This window comes from Saccopteryx bilineata, chromosome 4 (assembly GCF_036850765.1).
Source record: "Saccopteryx bilineata isolate mSacBil1 chromosome 4, mSacBil1_pri_phased_curated, whole genome shotgun sequence".
NCBI lineage: Eukaryota > Metazoa > Chordata > Mammalia > Chiroptera > Emballonuridae > Saccopteryx > Saccopteryx bilineata.
Window position 1 is genome coordinate 27,706,769 of NC_089493.1, and position 12,939 is coordinate 27,719,707.

Genomic DNA, 12,939 nt, shown 5'->3' on the forward strand with positions numbered 1-12,939 from the left:
GACAGGATAATAACAAGAGTGCCTACTCTAACAGAAGCACCTTTCTCATGTTTTTTTAATTTTCTAGGGAAATTCAAAAGTACCTGTTATTGCCAATTTTCTAGACTCAGACATGGTCCTTTCTGGTGATGACAGAGTGACAGTCTGATTAACTATCATCTGGGTTTGCTAATTAGAGACAGCGATGTTCATGTCATGTTTCCCAAGACTCCTGAGCTGTTTCACCTGCATGGGATCCTTATCTTAAAGGGGAAAACAGAACAACTTTCTTAATCTCCTAAGACAAATTCTGTCTAAAACAAGAAGCCAAATAACTGACTGGGCCGTTTTGTTTATTTAAAGGGAAAACAATTGAAGCTCTGAATCATGATATTTTTTAACTTAAAAACAAAACCTTTTATACATGCTACTGTATGTTCCATAAACAAAGAAAACAAAGTGACCAAGTAGAGGTGTACGGGACATGATAGTACTTCAGCCTGGGCCAAGTAGGGATTCAAGTAATTTATTTTTTTGCAGCCCAGTGGTGGGGAGTCTCTTACTCAGGTTGCTAAAGGGAGAATGTCGCAACAGAACTGACATCACTCCCTTCTCTAAAGCAACAAGGCATCTTGAAAGCTCAACTTCTTGGTGAAGTTTTATGGTTGGTGGCAGGACTTAGTTCATCCATGTGAAAAGACAGCCAAGCTGGGATAAAAGCTTTTCATAGGAAAACCTCCTTTCAACAGTTATACTGAGAAACTTAAGCCGACATGTAATCAAATTCATTTTTGGAAGAAGTCCATCCCAAAATTTTGCAGTGGGAAGAAAGGCAGGTACAGTTACCCAGCCCACATGCACTGTTTCCTTCCTTTTCTGGATCAGGTAAGAGTCTGAAGAGAAGTCCTGCGTTCCTCGTCTGTGCCAGGGAAGATGAGCAGAGGAAAAGTAGGGTCTTGTCATTCACAGATTCATTTTGGTCCTGGCAGCCCGTGAGCCGGAAGCAGGCCGTTCCCACTAGATGCACTCTGGGAGCAGAGCTGCTTTTCCAGGACTCTGCACCATGCTCACGTCCTTCTTTCAGTTAAATCTCCTTGGCTTAGTAACTGTAAAAGAGTAAAATGAAATCTGGAATAGGCTACCAATGAATTAAAGAAAATTAATTCACACTGACAGGAATGGGGAATGTGCTGTACGAGTGAGGCAGGCATCTAGTTCCAAAGCAAGACACATGCGCACACTGGCCTTGAGATAGCACTGTGGACACTTCATGACGCTGTCATTTTCAATGTAGTAATGAAACATCCTGAGTCTATGAGCCGAACTATTGTTAGCACAGTCATGTACTCACTAGTCAGTGATGGAGGAATCTATAACTTAACAGGAAAATCAGAAATGGTGAAACCAAAAATTTTATGTCAGTCAGTGTTAGCCCAAGTACAGGCTGCAGGTTCAAGCAGGAAAGGTAAAAGCTCACCAGATTGGACCCAAGGTTGCTGGCTCAAGCAAGGGGTTACTCGGTCTGCTGAAGGCCCGCGGTCAAGGCACACATGAGAAAGCAATCAATGAACAACTAAGGTGTCACAACAAAAAACTGATGATTGATGTTTCTCATCTCTCTCCATTCCTGTCTATCTGTCCCTATCAATCCCTCTCTCTGACTCTGTCTTTGTAAAAAAAAAAATAAAAAATTATTCACTTTAAAGAGAGAGATAGAGAGAGAGAAAAGGGGGGATGGGAGGAGCTGGAAGCATCAACTCCCATATGCGCCTCGACCAGGCAAGCCCAGGGTTCTGAACCCAAGACCTCAGCCTTCCAGGTCTACACTCCATCCACTGCACCACCACAAGTCAGGCTTTATATAGAATTTAATAGTATAGAATTTAAAGACATTTTAAAAAAATTTAAAGAAATCACATATTTCATTTCATGCTGTGTGTGGCAGGGATGTAAGGATGGTGTGTTTTTAACCTAGACCAAAATCTAGATGTTTGAACTCAAACTTACCAATAGCACAAAAAGGGGAAAAAAAAAACACCCGAGTAATGGCGCTTTATGAGAAATGTTATGGAATTTCTAATTTGTGTCTCTCTTTGTTTTATCTAGGAAACATTCTAAAATATAGTCAAGCTAGCTGGCAATCACTTATACTGGTTCTTGAGTTCAAGAATGTGAACTCAAGGCCTGACCTGTGGTGACGCAGTGCATCAAGCGTTGACCTGGAACACTGAGGTCGCCGGTTCAAAACCCTGGGCTTGCCCAGTCAAGGTACATATGGGAGTGGATGCTTCCTGCTCCTCCCCCTTTCTCTATCTATCTCTGTCTCTCTTCTCTAAAAATAAATAAATAATTAAAAAAAAGAAAAAAGAATGTGAACTCAATGTGACACAAGACCCCATCTGGGATGACCTTTAGTTGGAAGGACATAAAAGCCCACGGTCCCAGCAGGCCTGCCCAATGAATCTGTTGATTCTTGGGAGACCTGGCAATACTGAGGGAAAACAGAAATTATCCAGTCTGAACCATCTGGATAAGATGTAGTTTTGATCTTTTCCATGAAAATTTCTGATACTTGATTTAGTTATTCTGATGTTATTTTTGTTTTTAGAGCATATTTACAGGAGACCAATTATTTTATCAGTAGATTCTTTTCTTTTTTTTTTTTTTAAACGAGAGGGGAAATAGACTCCCATATGCTCTCTGACTGGGATCAACTCGGCAAATGTCTGGGGCCAATGTTCAAATCAACCAAGCTATCCTCAGAGCCTGGGGCTAACACGCAAACCAACTGAGCCACTGGCTGCGAGAGGGAGGGGGAGAGAAGCAGATGGTCACTTCTCCTGTGTGGCCTGACTAGGGATCAAAGCCAGGACATCCGCACACCGGGCCGACACTCTACCCACTGAGCCAACCAGCCAGGGCCAAGAAACAATCATCAAGAAACAATCAATGAATAAAGTGATGCAACTGTAAGTTTATACTTATCTCTCCTCCTTCCTGTGTCTGTCTTTCTATCTCTTACACACAAAAGACATACTATTTTCTCTCTCATCATATTCTTTGAATACTTACATAATATTTTTTTTATAAAGATTTTTTTTTGAGAGACAGAGGAAGGTGGGGTATAAAAAGACAGAGAGAGAAGCATTAACTCGTTCTACTTCGTTGTTGCCATTTACTGCTTCCCACACATGCCCTGACCAAGGGCTCTAACCAGCACCCACAGGATTGAGCCTCTGACCCCTGGACTGGCTGGCAACCCTAAGATCAAGCTGGCAACCCTGGGATTGAACTGGCAACCTCAGTGCTTCACGATGACACTCTACCCACTGCACCACCACCAGGGCCATAATAAAGATTTTAAAATAGATAAAAGGATAAAATAGATAAAGGAAGACTCCACAGGTGAGACATGTTACAAAGCACTAACCAGGAGAAAATAACTTAAGAAAGAACCAATGAGTATGTGCGCTGCAGGCCACTGATTCAGCTCCAACCCTATGAATGGGTGATGTCCATGATTCCCTGTCTTCGACAGCCCCGCTCAGCTCCTGTAGACCCATGCCTATGGCTGCTTTTATGGAGTCACTTCATTTCATGTTTGCTCTTCCTCTTTTGCTGCTGCCTTCTATTTTCCCAGCATTATTGTCTTTTCCAAAGAACTCTGCCTTCTCATGATATGCCCAAAGTAGGAAAGCTTCATTTTTGCCTCCACCTGTTTCAGGCTTAATTTGCTCTAGGACCCACTTGTTCATCTTTTTGGTGCTCGAAGGTATCCATAAGAGCTCTTCTTCATCAACGTATTTCAAATGAATGAATTTTTCCCCTATCAGCCTTCTTTACTGTCCAACTTTTGCATCTGTACATAGTAACTTGGAATACAAGAGTATGGATGACCTTAGCCTTGGTCTCTAATGACACATCTTTGTTCTTAATGATATTAAAATCCCTCTTTAATTGAGATCATGGTTCTCATTCAATAAGCCAGAGAACACATTTCTTTATGCCCAAGTTGGATCAGTGTGGTATCTCCTAGACAAATGACCTTTTCAAATTGAAAAATAATTAAAAAAAAATGATTTTGCCACCACCTTTTTTGCTTAGGCACCACTTTGCCCTGGGATGTTATTTTCTCTATAAAAATAAAAGCAAACTCATCTCATAGTGAGGCAAAAAACAGTAGGAGCAGATAGTCATTAAGGCACGTGAATGCAGAAAATTAAAGCTCAGAGTCTCACCTATAACTGACCATGCTCCCAACTCAGAAACCCTACCTCTCTGGCTCCTTTCAAAGCTGGACTCATACTGAGCTTAAAGGAAGATATTCTATTCAAATTTTCCAGAAAATTGAAATTGGAGAATTTTTCATATCTTCTAAACTAGATTCCCAAACATTCTCCACATTATTCTCCACAGGAACAAAGTAAGGGTGAGAGTTTTACCTCCTGTGGATTTACGGCAGTTAAGACAGAAACCTCATATGACTGTCTCCCTGACTGCATGGTCACCAAGTGATGTGTCACATCAGGCACTGAAGACAGAGGACGTGGGGATCCTTCAGCAAGCACCTCTGAAACAGCAGAAAAATGTTTCAATAAAAGTGCATCCACAGATCTATCTACTTGCTTTATCAGGCCTCTTAAGAATTTTTAAAATGTTCCCTGAAAAACTGAATCCCATGTTCCTGTATTTCTTCCACATTAATGCTTATCTGATAATCCTTACCAGAGAATCTGGAAAGTATTATACAAAAGGGGGAATGGGAAAAAAGGCAAAACAATCTTGACAAAGGAGCTGACCATTTTTCAATATATCAATTTAGAGTAGCATCACTTTATTATCTTTTAATTGGATTAACACCATAGGAAACAGGGCAAAAGCTGCTGAGGCAGGCAGACCAGGAAGGCAGGGCCCCCTTCCGTTAAAGCAGTCAACAATGATACAAAGAGCACAACAGGTGCAGGTCAAGAGCTTAAACTCGGCTTCAAAGCTCCCACTCAGTGTGCTCTCCTCCCCTAAGACCTTCTTCCTGAAGGCTGGCATAGTATCTCCAGGCAATTCTGTGCCCCGTGCCTCAGCCACCAGGATCACTCATGAAACAGAGGGGGCCTCAACAGTGTGGCATACACCAACACCTTGTTAGCTCTGTGTAGAAGTTACACAAATATAGTCATTTATACCCAAATTGACTGAGTAGGAGACAAGTAAATAAAACAGATTTCAGACATTAAATGCTCATTAGTGGGATCACCATGAAGATCTTTTGGAAACAGTTTATACATAAACCACTTAACCCTCAATTAATCTAAGTTCTTTTTGGGGCTTCTTAGCTTACAGTGCTTTTCCAAACTATACTGTATAATTTAATGTCTGCTTATATGCTGTCTTCTGTTCATTCCATGTTGGTTCCCATATGGAAGGTTTGACTTCTCAACTAGATTTTAAGGTCCCTGTCTTCTACTTCCATCTTCCCCATGGTGCCAGGCACAGAGTAGGCACTGAATAAATGCATGCTGACCTCACCTGTTAAGTTTTTCAGAGAAGAGGGCCTGGCCTGTGTAACTTGGGTGAAATTTCTATACCAGAGAGGAGCAACTGTTTCCTAGAGAGCCCTTTCTTTTCTCCAGAAGATATGGCTTTTGAAGGTATGGAGAAATTGCTTTATATCTCCTCTGTAAAACCTGGTATGTTCTGTTTAAATGTTTTAAAAGTTAAGTTCTTCCATAACTGCAATAGGAAAGATAGAAATAGTTGGGCTAGGATGCTAAGATAATTTTCTTCTTAAAATTTTTTCTCTTTATTTATTGTTATATTATCTTTTCAATAAAAAAAATTTTTTTTTAAACAAATTCACTTATCCACCCCAGAGACAACACAAATGCTACTCAATCATAGCACAGCTACTCACAGGAAATGAAATGAAAACCTCCATTTTGGAGACAACCCCCATTCTTTAATCTCCAGTCACAGCCCAGTTTCCCCAAATAAAGGAGAGCTGACATTCTTACCATCATCAACTCCTAGGATAGAATTGGTACTTGGTAGGTTCAAGGACTCTCCACCAAGGCTGGGCTGGGAATTCACAGACACCAGGTTTTTACTGGGTACTGAAGCCTCTTCAAGCAAACTGCTGCCCATTAGTGACTCAGCTGCACAGAGAACAGGATGTGAGATGCAAGCACTCCAGGCTATGCCTGGCCCCATTTTCGTTCACAGGAAGCTGCCCTTTTCTTGAGAATTAGAAATTAACTTGTATCTTAGATAAGACCTCCTATTTCACCTACTCTTAGAAGAATAAGAATAGAAAGGAAGGGTTGAGCCTCATGGATGAACAGCCTTGCTTATGATCAGTTCTGGATAATTAGCATATGAAATAGGATGGATGGTCCCTTAAAAAGGAGTATGTGGAATGAAATAATTGTTTTAGGAAAAACATGGAAAAATAATAAAAAGCATTACTGAATTTAAGTTAGGGTAAAAATGAAGTCATGACTGTTAAGTAAAAAGTGCTTAAACTCTTGTCACACAAATCTTTTTTTTTTTTGTATTTTTCTGAAGCTGGAAACGGGAGAGACAGTCAGACAGACTCCTGCATGCGCCCGACTGGGATCCACCCGGCACGCCCACCAGGGGCGATGCTCTGCCCACCAGGGGGCGATGCTCTGCCCCTCCGGGGCGTCGCTCTGCCACAACCAGAGCCACTCTAGCGCCTGAGGCAGAGGCCAAGGAGCCATCCCCAGCGCCCGGGCCATCTTTGCTCCAATGGAGCCTTGGCTGCGGGAGGGGAAGAGAGAGACAGAGAGGAAGGAGGGGGGAGGGGTGGAGAAGCAAATGGGCGCTTCTCCTATGTGCCCTGGCCAGGAATCGAACCCGGGTCCCCCACACACCAGGCCGATGCCCTACTGCTGAGCCAACCGGCCAGGGCCGACACAGAAATCTTTATCACAGAGATACTCAAAACATTGGTTCATGGATCAGCACTAGTTACAATACAACTCACTAAGGGAACTTTTTTTTTTTTTTTTTTTTTTTTTTTTTTATACAGGAATATGAATGCAAAATCACATTTATTCAGTCTTCTGTAAACAAAAGCAAATAAATACTAATTGGACATTTAGCAATTAAAATCTCATCTAATAGAATGCATAGAACTAGCTGGTTCTTACTTTTTTTTTTTTTTTTTTTAATTTTTTTTTTTTTTTTTAATTTTATTTATTCATTTTTAGAGAGGAGAGAGAGAGAGAAGGGGGGAGGAGCTGGAAGCATCAACTCCCATATGTGCCTTGACCGGGCAAGCCCAGGGTTTCGAACCAGCGACCTCAGCATTTCCAGGTCGATGCTTTATCCACTGCGCCACCACAGGTCAGGCCTGGTTCTTACTTTTTAAATAAGTGTTCAGAAAGCATGGCATTTATCCATTTGCCAAGTAAAAGGTGTGTGTGTTTCAAATAAATGAAAAAAGTCAAGACAGACTCCAAATAGAAAACATATATGTGTGTATATGTATGTGTGTATACACAGGTATCACTAAGGGAACTTTTAAAACAACATATTCTAGGATCTTCCAAATAATCTCATTTATCAAGCCATTTTGTTTTGTTTGGGGGGAAGAATGGACAAGCAATATGAATATATATGTTTTAAAAGTCTGCAGAGGATTTTACTATATAGCTACATTTGGGAACCACTAGTCCAGTGGTCAGCAAACTGTGGCTCGTGAGCCACATGCGGTTCTTTGGCCTCTTGAGTGTGGCTCTTCCACAAAATACCACGTGCGGGCGCTACCTCAATAAGAAATGTACCTTCCTATATAGTTTAAGTTTAAATAATTTGGCTCTCAAAAGAAATGTCAATCGTTGTACTGTTGATATTTGGCTCTGTTGACTAATGAGTTTGCCGACCACTGCACTAGCCCATCAAATGAGACCAGGTCTGTAACCAAAATAGAACCATAAAATTTCCAGATAACCAGCCAGGTCAATTATCTGGTCAGAAGATTCAGCCCTCCACCATACCCTCTCCCCTTACCCGTTTGCTCCTGCTCTTGACTCCCCGCTGTTCCCAGCTGTAAGTGATGCTTTCTCATGTGCACATTCCTGCTCCCACTTTGAGAGAAGGTCTTCCCACAGACTTGACACTGATGAGGCTTCTCTCCTGAAACGGGGACCAGGTCAAGACAGGGGAGTTAAAAAGACATGGTACACTCTGACAAGAAAATGGACTCAAGGCCTAGATGGGGAAGCCCAGAGAGTGTTAATTAAACAAAAGAGGCTGCTCCTTCTCTCACTCCCCACCTTCTCCACCTCTCAACCTTCCGTACGGGAAAGAAGGCAGGACAAGTACACCAGGAAGGCTTAGCATGTTCATCGTTCTCAGCCCTGTCTTATCCAGACCCACTGTACTGCTGCCTTCACAAAACATCTTTGCTGTTAGATCACGGCAGCCACACAGAGTATTTGCTTCCCTTTTCAGATACAGCCTCGATGGACCTTTGGATATGCTATGTACTGTCCTCAAGGACTCCAACCCTGGGTTCATAACATCCCCTTGTCCTATATCCTGCCACCACTTGCACAACCTTCAGCATACACACTGGTGGTTCTTCTGTAAGATGATCTGAATACCTGAGTGAACCACCAAATGTTTTCGGAGGCTAGAGTACTCAGCAAAAGAACGGCCACATCCTTGGGCTTCACAAAGGAAAGGCTTCTCTCCTAGAAATGGAAAATGAGATAAAGACTCAGTTTTCTGATGAACTGATTAGCTATCACTCTTTTCCCATCAACCATTTTGTTTCCAATGACTGATTTCTTAAATTCAGGCTCTATTATTTCAACTGGGCCATCTAGCAAATGTCACTTCTTAACGACCTCCTAGCAAACACCACCAGGCAGCCCTGCTTTTTTCTCTAAGAGTGGCTGCCTCTAAGCATCAGATTTCTTCTCCCTCCGGGCTCAAGAGCTGACTCAACTGCACTGACCTACCGTCTTCAGTGACCCCATCCCTCTGAGGATAGCAAGATTAACAGTGTATAAAATATGCTGTCAGAATTTTTACCTTATATCAATTCTCTTTAAGAATCAGTTTCTAGATCCATTTAAAAATACAGATTTTTAAAGGTTATAAAGTATTATATATTCTCATTTTATAAAGCAAACAAAAACATGTTTAGTTAAGAGGTACATAGAAAAATCTGTATCATGTTAAAAATAAATATCCTAATTGTGATATTAAGAATGATTTCTTTTTTCTTTTTGCTTTTCTGTAATTTTTTTCCTACACTATTACTTTGTTATTTTAAAAATCAAACATACATGGTAAAAATGGAATAAGGCCTATAAACTAAAGGTACTGTTCACGTTCTGGTTTTTTAAAAGATTTTATTTATTGCCTGACCAGGCGGTGGTGCAGTGGATAGAATGTAAGACTGGGACACAGAGGATCCAGGTTTAAAATACCAAGGTTGCTGGCTTGAGCGCAGGCTCATCCAGCTTCAGTGCAGGCTCACCACCTTGAGCGCGGGGTCGCTGGCTTGAGCATGGGATCATAGACATGACCCCAAGATCACTGACTTAATTAAGCCTAAGGTCGCTGGCTTGAGCAAGGGGTCTCTCGCTCTGCTGTAGCCCCCTGGTCAAGGCACATATGAGAAAGCAATCAATGAGAAACTAAGGAGCCACATCGAAGAATTGATGCTTCTCATCTCTCTCCTTCCCTATCTGTCTGTTCCTATCTGTCCCTGTCACACACACACAAAAAAGATCCACAGGTCAGGCCAACATCCTGGTTTTGATGATGTACTGTGACTACATAAGATACATAAGATGTCACTTTCTGGGGAAGATGGGTGAAGCACACAAAGAACTTGTATTTTTGCAGCATCTATTAGGTCTATTATTATTTCAAATTGAAAGTGAAAAAATCAGACGTAGTCTCTATCTTCTAAGTGTCATAGACTAGTGTCAAAGAGAGAAATGTTATTTATAAATAAATTTAACATAAATTCTTGTACAAAAAAGGGCTATAAGCCCTGACCAGATAGGTCAGTTGGTTAGAGCAGTGGTCCCCAACCTTTTTTGGGCCACGGACCGATTTAATGTCAGAAAATATTTTCACAGCCTGGCCTTTAGGGTGGGACGGATAAATGTATCACGTGACTGAGACAAGCGTCAAGAGTGAGTCTTAGACGGATGTAACAGAGGGAATCTGGTCATTTTTAAAAAATTAAACATCATTCAGACTTAAATATGAATAAAACGGGCCTGACCAGGCAGTGGCACAGTGGATAGAGGATCGGACTGGGATGCAGAGGACCCAGGTTCGAGGCCCCGGGGTCGCCAGCTTGAGCACGAGCTCATCTGGCTTGAGCAAAAAGCTCACCCGCTTAGACCCAAGGTCGCTGGCTTGAGCAAGGGGTTACTCGGTCTGCTGAAGGCCCACGGTCAAGGCACATATGAGAAAGCAATCAATGAACAACTAAGGTGTCGCAATGTGCAACGAAAAACTAATGATTGATGCTTCTCATCTCTCCGTTCCCGTCTGTCTGTCCCTGTCTATCCTTCTCTCTGACTGTGTCTCTGTAAAAAAAATAAAATAAAATAAAATAAATAAATAACAAAAATAATGTAAGTTATTTATTCTTTCTCTGCGGACCGGTACCAAATGGCCCACGGACCAGTGCCGGTCCGTGGCCCAGGGGTTGGGGACCACTGGGTTAGAGCATAGTCCAGAATTGCAGAAGCTGCTGGTTCAATCCTGGGTCAGGGTACATACAGGAACAGATCAGTGCTCCTCTTTCTTTCTTTCTCTCTTCCCCACTTCCTGTCTTGCTAAAATCAATAAGTAAAAATTTGCCTGTCTGGTGATAGAATGTCAACCTGGGACACTGAATTCCCAGGTCTGAAACCCTAAGGTCACCAGCTTCAGTGAGGGCTCATCCAGCTTGAGCATGGGATCATCAACATGATCCCAAGGTCACTCACTGGCTTGGCTAGAGCCCCCAGTCAAGGCATGTATGAGAAGTAATCATTGAACAACTAAAGGGCTGCAACTACAAGTTGATGCTTCGCATCTCTCTCCCTTCCTCGCCCTCGCAAATAAAATAAATAAACAAAAATAAAAAAGGGGGCTATGTGCATTTAGAAAGGGAAATGATTTTTGTTTTGTTTTGTTTTGTTTTTGTATTTTTCTGAAGCTGGAAACGGGGAGAGACAGTCAGACAGACTCCCGCATGCGCCCGACTGGGATCCACCGGGCACACCCACCAGGGGGCCATGCTCTGCCCACCAGGGGGCGATGCTCTGCCCCTCCGGGGCGTCGCTCATCGTGACCAGAGCCACTCCAGCACCTGGGGCAGAGGCCAAGGAGCCATCCCCAGGGCCCGGGCCATCTTTGCTCCAATGGAGCCTTGGCTGCGGGAGGGGAAGAGAGAGACAGAGAGGAAGGAGAGGGGGAGGGGTGGAGCAGATGGGTGCTTCTCCTGTGTGCCCTGGCCAGGAATCTAACCCGGGACCTCCGCACGCCAGGGCGACACTCTACCACTGAGCCAACCGGCCAGGGCCTGATTTTTGTTTTCAAAGATTTTATTTATTTGTTTTAGAGAGGAGGGGTGGGGAGCAGGAAGCATCAATTCCCATCTGTGCCTTGACCAGGCAAGCCCAAGGTTTCAAATCGGGGACCTCAGTGCTCCAGGTTGACTGCGCCACCACAGGTCAGGCAGGGAAATGATCCTAATTGTGGTACTTTCTTTTAAAGAGGCTTAATGTAAACTGGTTTTAAAAGATGACAAGGTTAGAAGGAAATTATAAACAGAAGGAATAGTATAGACATAGCCTTGAAACAGAGTGCCCAGGGCAAGTTAAGAAAATGGCAAGTATGATATAATAAGAAATATACACACTGGTCTCTGCCCCTGGTTCTTGACACAGAACTCCTAAAATCCTTGTAAACAGGGGTGCTAAGAAAATCTTTTGTTCTAACATTTAGCCTTTAATCCTAGTTCTTGATGCAGAGCTCCTAAAACCCTTGTAAATTTCTCATGTAATAAGAACACTAGGAGCATCTTTTATTCTAATATACAGTTTTGATTCTGGTTCCTGACACAGAGCTCCTATATCCCCTGGAAATTTCTGGTGTAATAGTGTCTTTCTTTTCAAATGCAGTGGCTCTTCTGGCTCCTCAATGGGAGCTGGTCATCAGAAAGACCAAGCCATGATTGGAAGCTTGGGATTTTCAGCCTATGAGATGAAGCTTCCATAAAATCCCAAAAGTACCTGATTCAGAGAGCTTCTGTGTTGATGAACACATCTACATGCTGAGGGTGATGCACCCCAACTTCACAGGGGCAAGAACCCCCTGTGCTTGGGAAGCTTCCAGACCTCGTCCTTTTGTTCTCTTTTTCTGGCTGTTCATCTGCATCCTTTAGCTGGCATATCCTTTATTATATAATAAACTGATAAACATGTTTCCCTGAGTTTTGTAAGCTATTCTGACAAATAATTAAATCCAAAGGGGAGGATCATGAAAACGTGATTTGTAACCAAGCTGGAGAGAAGTTGTGAACAACCTAGAGACTGACAACTTGCCACTGGCATCTGAGGTAGCGTGCAAGCAATCTTGTGAGACTGAGCCTGTGGATCTGACCCTATCTCCTTCCAAGCCAGACACCCAACTGGTGTGGCAGAGATTGCTTGGTGTGGGAAATAACCCACACATACATTGGGTGCCAGAGTGCTGTGAGTGCAGCAGTAGTGTGAGAGTAAAGGAGACACCCCAGAAGACTGAGCTTTTCCTAAGCAGCAAGTTAGGCTGTGTGATGATAACCCAGGAGCTGGGCCCTGAAGGAAGTAGCAGCACTGCTCTAGATTATCCTATTCTGCCAACAGCTCCGAGTTTTATGTTTACAACACTCCTGTGGTCCATAACATTTTTTTATTTGTTTATTAGTTTGTTTTAAATGAG

The 12,939-nt window shown here is 42.6% G+C and overlaps 1 protein-coding gene across 6 annotated transcripts in view; it reads right to left on the bottom strand.

Annotated features, from left to right (window-relative positions):
• Positions 1 to 315: 315 nt before the first annotated feature.
• The window catches only part of ZNF410 (zinc finger protein 410), a 43,744-nt gene continuing 31,120 nt past the window's right edge, over positions 316 to 12,939 (bottom strand). For 5 of the 6 annotated variants that reach the window (XM_066276155.1, XM_066276159.1, XM_066276156.1 and 2 more), the window contains 5 exons: positions 8,604 to 8,693; positions 8,008 to 8,133; positions 5,988 to 6,128; positions 4,422 to 4,549; positions 316 to 1,085 (listed from right to left, as the gene is read on the bottom strand). In XM_066276155.1, the coding sequence (XP_066132252.1) occupies positions 1,047 to 1,085; positions 4,422 to 4,549; positions 5,988 to 6,128; positions 8,008 to 8,133; positions 8,604 to 8,693 (524 nt within the window). In that variant the 3' untranslated portion in view covers positions 316 to 1,046. The remainder of the gene's footprint in view (positions 1,086 to 4,421; positions 4,550 to 5,987; positions 6,129 to 8,007; positions 8,134 to 8,603; positions 8,694 to 12,939) is intronic. The other variant, XM_066276158.1, reaches the window with a different exon arrangement.